Below are 12,442 nucleotides of genomic sequence, written 5' to 3' on the forward strand. Positions count from 1 at the left end.
TGCTGACAGTCAGACTTATGTGAGCTCCTCTCTCCCGACCGACCCTCGAGCTATGGCACTTGAGCTGCACTGGCATGTGATGCTTAGAAAAGGCTGTTGGGAGTAGCGCATCCAATGATGAGATGCAGCTCGAGGCTTGATATTGATCGAACCTACTGCAATCTCAGGATTACAGTTGGTCGCAATCGATTGGCCTGCACAGCGACAGCCACACCGATGGGCGGCGGCACAATCGGGTCGGCTGTCGGATAGGTACCTTGGGTGTGTGGTAATAAGGGGATCTGCATGGCTGCCGAAAAAGCCAGAGGTAACGTCGCACGAATGACGACGTTCGTGTCTATGTCCGAATTCTTGCGGAGAAAAGGAAGTACACGATGATGAGGGGATAGGTTCATTGGCGATTACCCTGAAAGCCTCGGTCCAACGGCATTGGGGACCTCAACAATCCACCTGACCTAAAAGCTCCCAAACTTGAGAGGTTGACGGGTATCTTAGTAGAGGAGGGGACCTTGGTAAGGTCCCTCCCTAGGGTAAGTACTTAGGTCCTAGCTCCGTTAGCCGAATCCCCAGAAAGTGCCTAGGCACTTGCCCAGATAGGAAATAGTACATCTGACCTGCCGCTTATCGATAACGAACCTTCCGGAGATACGACGCGGGGGTCGCGCGCGCATTTTGTCGCTGAAGGGGAGAAAAGGAGGGGGGTAACTCGAGGTGCTCATAAATTGTGAGGTATCACTTGCATTGCAGTTTTTATCGGTCCAGGGTCCCAGTCACGTTCAACTGAAAATCGTCGAGTGCGTTCCACAATCCCAAAGCCCTCGACAAACACTCCTCTCTGTCCTCCGACGAGCTTCTCCCCGCCTCCTTCAACTCCGAAGCGAACTGACGCCCAGCGCAAGGCGAACCCTGCGCCGACACCAGCCCAGCACCGAACAACCGCACCACCGTCCGACGCAACCTCCCCAGCCCGTCCTCCGTGCTCCTCGCGAACGGCTACGAACATAGCTCTTAGACCCTCCCCAAGTTCATGAATTGCGCCGTCCCAAGCCACCCGACCTCTCCTCCGTCTCCGCGCGCCGGACGACCACACACACACACTTCCAAATAAAGACCGAGCATGTGCCCTGCGCCTGATCATGGAGGCTCTGCCATAGAGGACCCCCGACCCGAAGACGACGACAACACCCTCAACAACACCATCGACAGCGAACACAACCCTTCCGAGCCTGTAGTCTTGGCCGGCGCCGATATCCGCACGAGAGCCCGGACAATGACGAGCACCGAGGAAATCGACAACACCATCATCCGGCCAGGCTCAGTCCGCATCAATGTTAAGGGCGCCTTCATCGTCGATCCGGACTCGAGTTCTCCGAGGAGCAATGGCCGAGGTTCCCCGACCCACCACGAGACGAGCGATATCCGCCTGCCCAACCACCATGCCGTTGTGAGCCACATCGCCGTTGACGTATGCGACTGCCCTCTCAATACCTGGCTCTGCCTTCTTGTCTAGCTGCTAATCCCCTTTATTTGCGCAGATTGGCGGTTCCTTGATCAAGCTCGTCTACTTTACGCGCGAGGCGCACTCTACCGAGCCCGGCGGTCGTCTCAACTTTCTCAATTTCGAGACCGATCGCATCGACGACTGCATTGAGTTCATGCGCCACCTCAAGGACAAGCAGCAGGCCCTCAATGGCTCTCAACCGAACGAATTGAGCGTTATGGCAACGGGAGGCGGCGCCTTCAAGTTCTACGACAAGATGCGGGATGTCCTGGGCGTAGATGTGTTGCGCGAGGAAGAGATGGAATGTTTGATAATTGGTCAGTCCCCGGAAATCTCTCGGCGCATACTCGATGGTGCTAACCTACCTCTAGGCCTCGACTTCTTCATTACCGAGATACCCCGCGAAGTCTTCACTTACAGCGAAACGGACCCCATGCACTTTGTCTCACCTTCAGAAAACATCTACCCCTACCTCCTCGTCAACATAGGCTCCGGCGTCTCGATGCTCAAGGTCTCGGGACCGCGCCAATACCAACGTGTAGGCGGAACCTCACTTGGCGGTGGTACGCTATGGGGTCTCCTTTCGCTCCTCACGGGCGCCCGCACCTTTGACGAGATGCTCGACTTGTCAGAGCGGGGGGATAATGCCAAGGTCGACATGCTCGTCGGCGACATCTACGGTGGAGATTATGGCAAGATTGGCCTCAAGAGCACCACAATCGCATCTTCGTTCGGCAAGGTCTTCCGCATGAAGCGCACGGCCGAGAACGAAGCAGAAGACCATGGGGGACTACACAACGGCGATAACAAGAACACATCTCCGCCTCCGGAAGCGTCAGCTGAAGACAGCCCCCATGAAGCAGCAGAGCACTCCTCAGAAGAGCCCTTCTCTGGAGCAGATGTGTCGCGTTCGCTGCTATATGCGATATCCAACAATATTGGCCAGATCGCCTTCCTTCAATCGCAGACCCACAACCTGGACCACATCTACTTTGGGGGATCTTTTATCCGTGGACACAGACAAACGATCAACACCCTCAGCTACGCCATCAAGTTCTGGTCTCAAGGCAAGAAGCAAGCCTACTTCCTCCGTCACGAGGGCTACCTAGGCTCCGTCGGAGCTTTCCTCAAGCGCCAACCTCGCAACTGGGGGCGCCGTGGTTCTCTTGAGCAACCAGAGCCCATGGAGATGCGTATTCAGAATCGTAGAATACACGACGTTGAGATGCAGAGCCTTGTCGACGACTACGCCTCGGACTCTGGGCGCGAATCAGGTCGCGACTAGGTGAAGAAGAAGAAAAAGTAAAACAACACATAAACATTACATTCATAAAAAGGAGCGAAGGTAGACGTGGTTGACTCTTCCAAGTTTTTGGGCGTTGTGCGGGCAGGCGGCGCGGTATATTCTGGCATTTTCGACGCTTGATGGCAGAGCATTTGCGATATGGGGATGCGAGATTGAAAGATATCACACCGGCTTGGTGGCCAGTTAATCGGCACATATCATTATATTTTTTTACCACATACTTACCAGTTTAATGTTATCAATCATAGCTCGGCTGGCCTGTCGTTACAGATCGGCCCTGGATTGTCAGCAAACATTACAAATATTATAACCAAATGGATCGGGTCCTCATTTCATCTTCATGTGAGAGGTGTCAGGCAAGCTGCGAGGCTTTCTCTGAGCCTTCCCGACAACCCCTGAAGGTACTGCACAGCCGGAGGCAGTCTTTCAGCCCAGGTCTGTGCGTGGATGGTCATCTGGTTGGGAGGCAGGTCAGTCTAAGAGCAAGCAAGATCTGACTTACGATCACGGGCTGTCATTATCAACTCTACAGTTAGTGGAAATCTCTTGACAACGTCAGTTTATCATCTCGCTGTTCATCATCGAAACAGCCCATCAGATTGATCACTACTCATGTTACCCGGGCTGCCTGTTCGGATCTTCAGAAGTCTAGGTTTGTAGTCAGCGTTACGTCCAATGTCGTCAAGCCAACCCTTGTCCTACACATCATACCTCTACGTCATTCCCGTCCCTCCGTACTACCGTATGACTTTTGACTACCTACATGGCTCCGGACGAAGCGGGCATTCACATGTACTCCGAGAGTCGACCCACAAATTTTCGGCACCTTGGAGAGGCGTAGACGGGGCACATTGAAACGTATATGGGTTGTGGAAGACTCGGGAATCGTCCCCGGCAACTCTAAACGTTATGCGTATTTACTCTGGATCGGTAGACTAACCCTAAGATAGTGCCTGGCCTACTCACCGTCACCTGTGGAAAACAATAGTTTGAAGATCTTTACAAGCGATTACCTGACTTAGTATAGGCCAGTGGGCTGTAAAGACGGACTTTGGTCTGATTTGCGATTTTCGAGTGTGGGATTGATTAGCTGACTATTATGGACTCTAGGTGGCTTCTGGCGTGAGGAGACATGTTTAGACATGATGAGATTTTCAGTGAGAGCAAGTGCTTCTGCCTACTTTGATTCCACGGAGTAGGGTAACAACCGCTACCGACCGCAAGACCGTCACGGCCGAGGCATCGTCGGCGCCAGTCCAGATCCCGCGATCCTAAGCTCGTCGACGAAAGTGTCTCAGTACAGCCCTCCGACAGAGTTCACCAAAAACGTCACCGTCCCGCCACCGCAAGCCTCACAAGTCCACGACGTAGCCGTTCGCAACGGGGTCCGGTCTAGAAGCCGCAACGACGGGGGAAGGAAACGACGGAGAAAACTCATCTGAACGGTCTCTGTCTCTCTCACACCTCAACGTCACCTAACCCAGGGTTATGGAAGCACACGAATCGGGGAATTCCTACTTTCAGCTGTTCGCACGAGAAGATCCCGAGGCAGTGGTTTACTATGCTCAAGGAAGTAAAGCCCAACGATTATGATTCTGGAACCTGCTCTAGTCGGCCGTTTTTTTCGTCTCAAGTATAACTCAACTAGGCTACGCGACGTCACAGACCGGTACCCCCCACCCGCAGTAAGAAAGATATGCCGAGGTGCCAGCCGCGGTGTGTCGTCTGATGTTTCTTACTTTGCATGAACAGACGTAGGTAATCGAGGCTATGCACGGACTGCCGGACAGCGTGTTTACTCACAACAGAGTTCCTTATGGTTGCCTAATATGGAAGCCGATCGCGAGAAGGTATGGCTTACTACTACGTAGGAGGGAACCGCAGGTCATTGATCCGGACCCTGCGGAGTCGGAGGGCGTAGATCGGGAGACTTTTCCAAGGGCAGACCCGGACGACCGCTCTGCTTACTGCTTAGGCGAAGGTAGCGGACCCGAATACGGAGAGGTGGAAGGGAATCGGTCCCCCACCGCGATCATGAAGCTTACTGCGTAGAGGTTGAGAGAATGAAAAGGTAGTGGGAGCCCGGGGCATTACATCATTGCGGTTGTCATTGCTGTCAGATATCCCTGTCTCCCGTGAAGTGACGTCCGGCAGACACACACACATACCCACGCATTCGGCTGAGCCCTGCGGGTGGTCTGGGCATGGACTATGCGTCTTGTTGAGGCAGGGTTGCGAGCCTGGCGTCTCCCAGATGGTAGTCGATCGCGGTGACGGATGAGAAGGATGTTGGGTGACGGGGAGGTTTGTGAAAATGTATATAGTTGGCTAGAATACCCGCCCAACCTAGGCTTTTCCTCTCACTCCAATCCATCAAACAAACAATAAACAACTGCAACATCAAACATTGAGAATCTTCTACAAGTCGCACACACAAGCCTTCTTCAAACCACCACACAAACCAAGAATCTACCAATACATCTAAGCCTGAACGGAGTAGAGATCACACAACATACCAATTTTAAACATTCAACACACACATCAACACCGTCAACATGCAGTTCTCCGCTGTCTTCGCCATCTTCGCCGCCACCATGGTCGCCGCCGCACCCACCTCTCCCATTGACTCAACTCTTGAGGCCAGAAAGGACCCCGGTGCCATCGCCGCCTGTGAGACGCAGGTAGCTGCTGACCAAGTCTCTTGCATCGACAAGTGCAACAAGGACGCTGCTTGCATCACTGCTTGGTAAGTCGCTTCTACACGACAAACGATTGATGAGAAACATTGCTAACATAATATTAGCTCAACCGACGCCGCGAAGAAGTACACTGCTTGCGCCACGAACTAGAATTAGAAAGCCTGCGAACGGACTAGTGTATGATACAAGCATGAGAGATTGCATAGCCAGCGATGAGAGTGTAAGACTAGTGTGTAGCGAGATAAATAGAGACATGGCGATGAATTATCAGATTCGCTCTACAGCCTATGTGTTTTATGAAAATGACTCCCGAGGGCTGTCGTGATATATCCTCAGCCCGTTGTAACACGGCCAAGGGTCCTTATGCCGACTTTTGATGACGATCTCTACGGAAGATGGTCAGGCCCTAGGTAGATAGAATCTTGATCGTCAATTCTCAATAATTGACGTCTGGGCCAATGTGGTAAGTGTGTAATGGAGCATAACTAGTAACTCCCGACGCCGGTTGACTAGGCACATCAAGTCCTCCGCCAGAATCTTCACCATGGCCATCGTATAACAAGACGATGCGCGCAACATGTTCTCTCCCATCCCCTCCTTCCCATTCACCGAACTCTGATGACTCGGAATGGGACCACAGTGGATACGCGACCCCCTCCCTGAGACACCGATTCCGCCGGCATAAGCCGGCTTGCCAAAGCCTGACCGGCGTCATGGCATCATCAAATGGCTTGGTGTCAACTGAACTTATCGATAACCAGCACAGGATGTCTCAAGTGTTGGACAGACTCCATATTTCAAAGATGGATTATAGATCATGTTCTGGTCTCCGGGGGCTCCGTCGCTGGTTATCGGAGAGGGATCCACTCCGTTCGCCGGTGCCGACTGGATATTCTCGTTTTCGCTAACGAGTTAAAACTCAAGGCATTGGGCCAAAAGCGGCATCGGTAGACTTTTGGACTGATTGCACGTGTATGTGATCAAAAACATCAAAGACAAGACATGGTATAATCTGTAGCATAACGCTTGACGCCTTCATAGGCACGATCTGGGTTGACTCTATGTGCCTGGTTGTGATTCCATCACGATGGGGAAGATCTGAAAAGTCTTGGTGGGCGGTTCTACTGGAGGAGGGGTGAGGGGTGGTTCCGAGGCACATAAGACGTTGAACGTCGTAGTCTCCGAAGCCGGGACCGAGGCACCGCAGAAGTGGGACCACTTCCGAATTATCGGGTCGGCGCCGACGGGCTAACGACCAAACGTACGGGGTCGTGTAAGAAACGCCGGGGAAAGGCGAAGAACGACTTGGGAGCTATTGAAATTTTGTCATGACGAGAAGACAACGTATGGATCTTCTTACTTATAAGCAGTAGTGTGGAGCAGTCTGGTTCGAAAACGGCCTGTAGATGCCGTCCTGGAGTTATGCAGCTAGGCAGAATGTATGGCGGAGTACATATGACCTTGCCACAAAGTAGAGACGCAAATTCAGTATGAGCCTGTAGATTCTTAAGCGCATAGAGTAAGACACGGCGACGGATCCAAGTCTCCTAAAGCGCTGAGGCCCTCTGTCACATTACCAGGTAATCAAGCTACATCTCTCGACCCAAGCAGTCTATCGCCAACTCATTCCCGTTCAACTCGGCGTCAGTTTTTTGAGACAACTCGATGCGAGTGAACAAGAGATCTAATGATTCACGAAAGCCGGGAACCACAGTGTCCAATCTAGGTAGCTGAGAGCTTGTGCTTGAAATTGATCTTTTCTGACCTAGAGCTCGGTGATTCTGCACATGAGGAAAGTTTCCAGCTGGAGTACTGCATAGTACGTTAAGAAATTAATTAAATACGGGGGCACCTACTTTATCGGAACAAGGGAGACGTTCTCAACTTTCTCAACTTTCTCAACTTTCTCAACACGTGGTCTCTCTGAAGCCCATGTCCTCAGAATGAGTGAACGCCCAGCCATGATCAGGTTACTGCACTTGTTCCGATGTCACTCTGGACATTTTTAGGCAGGCAGAAAATCAGCTCATTGTACGTTGTACCCTCAATAAGAGTCTGACAAGTTCATCGCCAACATGCGTACCATTCAGTTCAGCCGCAAACAAGTCGTGAAGCTGAATAAGGAATTCAGATCAGCCGATCTTCACTCGCCCTACCAACGACCGAACACGACTTATATCCAAGTGCAGGCCATCTTTAAGCGAACAATCTCATTCGTAGACAAACCAGGCTCCTTAAAAGCTGAAGGGGATACCGACTCTCTACAACGGAGCCAAAACCTGTCTTCCGCAGAAACGATCCCCCTTCTTCATCGACAAGCAAGGTTTCCAAATGGCGTTGATAGCGTGGGACCGTAGAAATGAACATATCAGAATAGCCTACAGATTGATTGCCAACTCTACAGTGGTCCAAAGGCACTTAAGCCATGCAACAATCCAAGAAGGCGATGATCATGTGATCGAGGACCTGAGAACCCCACGATGGATGGATGACGGTAGTCCTGTCATTGTGAAAAAAGGGGAGGGGGGGTCCATGCACACCGGTGAGCCCGTGAACATTCAAACAACCGGCCAATGTACAACATGACTTTTGGGTCAACGCACTTTGGTTGGGTTTTGATCAAATTGATTAATATCGCTTCAACACGGAAAATCATGCGAAGTTGAAGATTATTTCCCTGTTCCCCTATGTTATGGGATAGGAGAGTCGGTGCAAAACAATGGCTCATTTCCGGGGCCGTCTCAACTACAACCTCACATGATTCATTGCGACCTCGATGACGGGCAGCTGGAGCATACTTACTCACAACAGTCTGCATGATCAAGCTGGATCGGAAGATATCTCTCTTTAATTCAGATGATTGGAACACATCACGAGGCAGATAGGGAGCAAGGAAGTCATTGTAGAGCGCATTGGTATTCCTCTCGAAAGGAACTAGCTAATTAAGTATTAATCCAACAAGCCAAGGGGTATAAAAATCTTCCAACACCCTTTTTTTCTGATGCGCTCTATTAAAAAGAATCGCGGCCAAATGGAGGTAAATGTGGGATATAAGCCTATGTGATAACACCGAATGTTTTCCAGACCTATAAAAACCACCTATGCAATGTGTTTGTTTCGTAAGGATCGTAAGAATGATATGTAAAATTGCGGGCTTGTAGATTACAGATTTGTGTGCGTGCAGCGACTTGATACAGTAAGAAAATTTTGGGGTTTGCATCTCTCCTCCGCGCTCAAGTAAGTTTCATCTTAGTAGAGGAGGGGAGGGAAAGCAGCCATGTTACCCAGCTTAGAAAGCAGCGAGGGCAGCAATGGCAACGACGGCACCAAGGCCGAAGGTGGTCTTGCCAGCACCGGCGACAACGACGCCAGTGGTGGTGGGAACGGCAGCACCGCCAGTGCCGACAGGAGTGGTCTTGCTGGCGCCAGCGGCGGGGGTGGTAGGGTAGGGAGCAACCGGGGCCTGGGAGGAGGCTGTCGCACCAGGAGCAACGGGAGTTCCAGCCGGGGCAGAGGGAGCCGGGACGGGAACAACAACCGAAGCGGAGTTGGTGGCGAAGGAGACGTGGGGAACCTCGAGGGTGGTCTTGATGATGGCGGTGGTGGAAGAGCCGGGAACGGTGGTGCCGGAGGTGACGCAGGGGACGACGATGGTCTTGTCAACGGTGACGGTGGTGTACTCGGCAGGGTTGGTGGCAGCGGGCTTGGTGGCCGAGACGGTGATGGCGGTTGTGATGGTGGCAGGGACAGTGACGATGGCAGGGTTCTCAGGGATGTGAGCAGCGCAAATACCCTGGAAGAACTGAGTGGCCTTGGAGATGATCTCGTCGCTGGCACCGTAGGAGTAGATGCAAGAGAAGACGTTCTCGACGAACTTGGAGTCGGGGCAGAAGCAGTCGACGTCGGAGTTGTCAGTGCAGCCGGAAGAGAACATCCAGGTGCTCAAGCACTGGGGAACAACATCGGGGCAGGGAAGAGTCTCAACGGGGCCAGCGGGAACAGTGACCGAGGCGACGGGCTTCTGGGAAGAGACACCCTGGGAAGGAACACCAGCAGGCTGGGTAGCGGCGGGCTTGGAGGGAACACCGGGGGTGTGGACGAAGGTCTCGGTGACGGGGCAAATGGTCGTAGAGACGGGGACGGTGACGGTGACAACGGCGTGGGACTTGGCGGGGCAGTTGGTGACCTCGGGAGCGCAGGAGGTGACGGTCTCGACGCGGGTGGTGTAGACGGTGGAGGTGGTGTCGTAGACAGTGGTCTTGGTCTCAGGAACGGGAACGGTCGCGGGGACAGTCTCAGCGGGCTGGGTGCCGTTGATGGGGACGGTGGGGACGGAAGCGCTGGGGAGGGCAGCAGAGGTGGTCTCACCGCCGACGGGCTTGGTGACAGACTCAACGGGGACGGACTCGACAGGCTTGGAGACGGAGGGAACAACGCCGCCGGTGGTCTCCTCAGTAGGCTTGGAGACAATAGGGGTCTCGGCAGGCTTGGTGACGGAGGGAACAACAGCAGTGGTCGACTCCGCGGGGATGGAGATGGAGGGGAGAGCAGAAGAGACGGTCTCGCCGTTGGTGGGAACGGGAGCGGTCTCAGTCTCCTTGGAGGGGCCAGTGGTGGCAGGCTTGGTGGCCTCGGTGGTCTCCTCAACGGGCTTGGTGGGCTTGGAGACGGAGGGGACAACGGCGGTGGAGGTGGCCTCAGCCTCGGAGGTGGTCTTGACGGGCTTGTCATGGGTCTTGGTGCTCAGGGTGGTGGCAATGGCGAAAGAGCTGGTCTTGGTCTTGGGGGGAACAGTAGTCTGGGGAGGGCTGCAGTCGAAGCTGATAGTGTGGATGCCAACACCGCAGGTGGTCTTGGGCTTAGAGGGCTGCTCGGGGTAGACAATGGTGACGTTCTTGGCACCACCGCACTGGGAGTTCTTGACAGTGGTTCCAGACTTGGAGCAAGCAGAACGGTGCTTGCAGCTGGAGCCATCAGGCATGTCGTAGTGGAACTCGAGGTCGCAGTCGAACTCGACGGAGACGTCGAAGTGGACAATGGAGAACTTGTCGGGAGAGCTGGTGCCGGAGCCGCAGCCGAAGGAGGGAGAGGTCTCCTTCTTGCTTCCGCAAGAGCCCTCAATGACCTTGCCCTTGCCAAAGGTGCGGGGAGCGAGAGAATCGCGCTTGGAGAAATCGCTTCCGCAGGTCCAGCCCTTGAAGTCGAAACCGCCGTAGTTGCTGAACGATCCAGTGTTCAAGTCACCCCAGGAGAAACCATCCTTCTGCTTGTCGTCACACTTGTTGTCGGTGTTCTCGGGGCAGTTGAAGGAAGGGAACTTGTTCCAGCCCTGTGAAGCTTGTTAGTGATCACCGACTAAAAAAGTAGGCGAGATCTCATGTGAGATCCGACTGTGGAGTTGAATATGTGAGAACTTACGGTAGCAGTGACCTGGCTGACGCCGGCGGCAAGGGCCAGAAGAGCAACGCTGTTCTTCATTTTGACTGATGGACGAGGATTCTTTCTTTTGAGTGAGAGTGATACTTTGTTCTAGTGAAAGTGGAGGAAGAAAAAAAACTAAGTTGGTATTAAGTTGAGAGTAAAGAAGCGAATGACTTTACACTCAGAAAGCGAATGGACTGTTGTTTGATAGAACGAAAGTAGGAAAGAATGTTCGATGAGGATGAGAATCGAAACAGCAAACATGGGCGGGAAGAAGAAGAGTCTATATACAAGAACGACGACTCCTATCACTGGGGATGGTTGGGTGTGAGGTTCCTAGTCCTCACCCTCACCTGAGGAGGCGACTTGCCAGGGGGGGTGGGAGACTGACAGACAGACAGACTGACTGACTTACTGAGTGACTGAGCAGACTAAGAGAGAGGACCGAACGGGGATGAGGGACGGAGACGGGGTGGATCCAGGCAGGAGGTGCAAGTGCAAGGCCGTGCTGCACGGACTAGGTACAGCGGACCCGTGGCATGGCCATGGATGTGGACAGCACTTGCACTAGGCATGGGGGCCTGTGGACTGGTTAATGGATGGCCGTGGTGCAGTGGTGGGCGCAGATGTGGATATGGGATGGGTGGATGGATCATGGAGGCTAAAGGAGAAGAGGTCACCGGAGGGCATGGCAAGCAAGGCAAAGCGAAGCCGGGTTTGATGCCGGCCTGCTCTGAAGGCCATCCCATCCGCCAACAGGGGGCCGTTCTCCAACAAGACTGCTTGGTGGTGCTGCGACTGAAGACTGGGCTGGGAGATGGGGAATTGCAGGATGGGGCCAGAAACAGCACTGCCTTCTTCCCATCCGGCACCTGAGCGGTTGAACGGTTCCTATTCGAGCGACTTCTTGCTTGGATCGGAGCCAGGAACAGACGAAGAAGGGGCATTTGGGCATTGCAGCCCCTGGACAACCCCTTTGATCCTTGAGCATGAAGACGGGACTCGCTGGAGCCCGACGGTTTTCTCTGTGTGTGTCTCTATCCAGATGGTTGGACAGTGGTCTCCTCGCTCAAGTCCCGGAGGTCCTCCATAGACTACATGGAGCTTACGGCACGTGGTTGACGAATTGGAAGTGATGGATGTTGAGATTGAGTGTGCTCAGCCTTCCGGAACAAAGGCAATGCTCATGCTCGCAGGTCAGGCTGAGTTTCATGCTCATGCATAACCGTGTGATGGTGCTTAATGGGAGAGATCCGCAGTTGCTTGGGCGGTGCCATAGGGTTTAGTCAGATTAGGGGGAAGATGGGGATGGCTGTTCGGTGAACAATGACGATATGCTACGGCCGAGGGCGAGATCGAGAAGTGTGTTTATGGATAGCAACAGACGCCATGTGGAGATGTGCTTGATGCAGGACCGAGACTAAAGAGCACCGCCTGTTATGCTCAAGATGAAGGTGTCGACGATCCGTCAAAGCCATGGGCGGACGGAAAGGACGGGAAGCGAATGCAAGACAA

The 12,442-nt window shown here is 53.3% G+C and overlaps 3 protein-coding genes across 3 annotated transcripts; 2 read left to right on the top strand and 1 right to left on the bottom strand.

Annotated features, from left to right (window-relative positions):
* Positions 1 to 1,117: 1,117 nt before the first annotated feature.
* BDP55DRAFT_722726 (fumble-domain-containing protein) lies at positions 1,118 to 2,786 on the top strand (the record flags this gene model as incomplete). Its single annotated transcript, XM_060578640.1, has 3 exons — positions 1,118 to 1,465; positions 1,536 to 1,818; positions 1,873 to 2,786. The coding sequence occupies 3 exons, from the start codon at positions 1,118 to 1,120 to the stop codon at positions 2,784 to 2,786; spliced, it is 1,545 nt and encodes a 514-aa protein (XP_060437301.1).
* A 2,396-nt stretch (positions 2,787 to 5,182) lies between these two features.
* On the top strand, positions 5,183 to 5,747 carry BDP55DRAFT_641887 (uncharacterized protein). Its single transcript, XM_060573427.1, has 2 exons — positions 5,183 to 5,553; positions 5,611 to 5,747. The coding sequence occupies exons 1-2, from the start codon at positions 5,363 to 5,365 to the stop codon at positions 5,654 to 5,656; spliced, it is 237 nt and encodes a 78-aa protein (XP_060437302.1). The 5' UTR covers positions 5,183 to 5,362; the 3' UTR covers positions 5,657 to 5,747.
* Positions 5,748 to 8,795: 3,048 nt separating this feature from the next.
* On the bottom strand, positions 8,796 to 10,984 carry BDP55DRAFT_625757 (uncharacterized protein; the record flags this gene model as incomplete). Its single annotated transcript, XM_060571524.1, has 2 exons — positions 8,796 to 10,835; positions 10,925 to 10,984. 2 exons carry the CDS (start codon positions 10,982 to 10,984, stop codon positions 8,796 to 8,798), a joined length of 2,100 nt encoding a protein of 699 aa, XP_060437303.1.
* Positions 10,985 to 12,442: the final 1,458 nt, after the last annotated feature.

The sequence above is a fragment of the Colletotrichum godetiae genome (genome assembly GCF_030913485.1).
Source record: "Colletotrichum godetiae strain CBS 193.32 chromosome Unknown BDP55scaffold_1, whole genome shotgun sequence".
NCBI classification, from domain to species: Eukaryota; Fungi; Ascomycota; class Sordariomycetes; order Glomerellales; family Glomerellaceae; genus Colletotrichum; species Colletotrichum godetiae.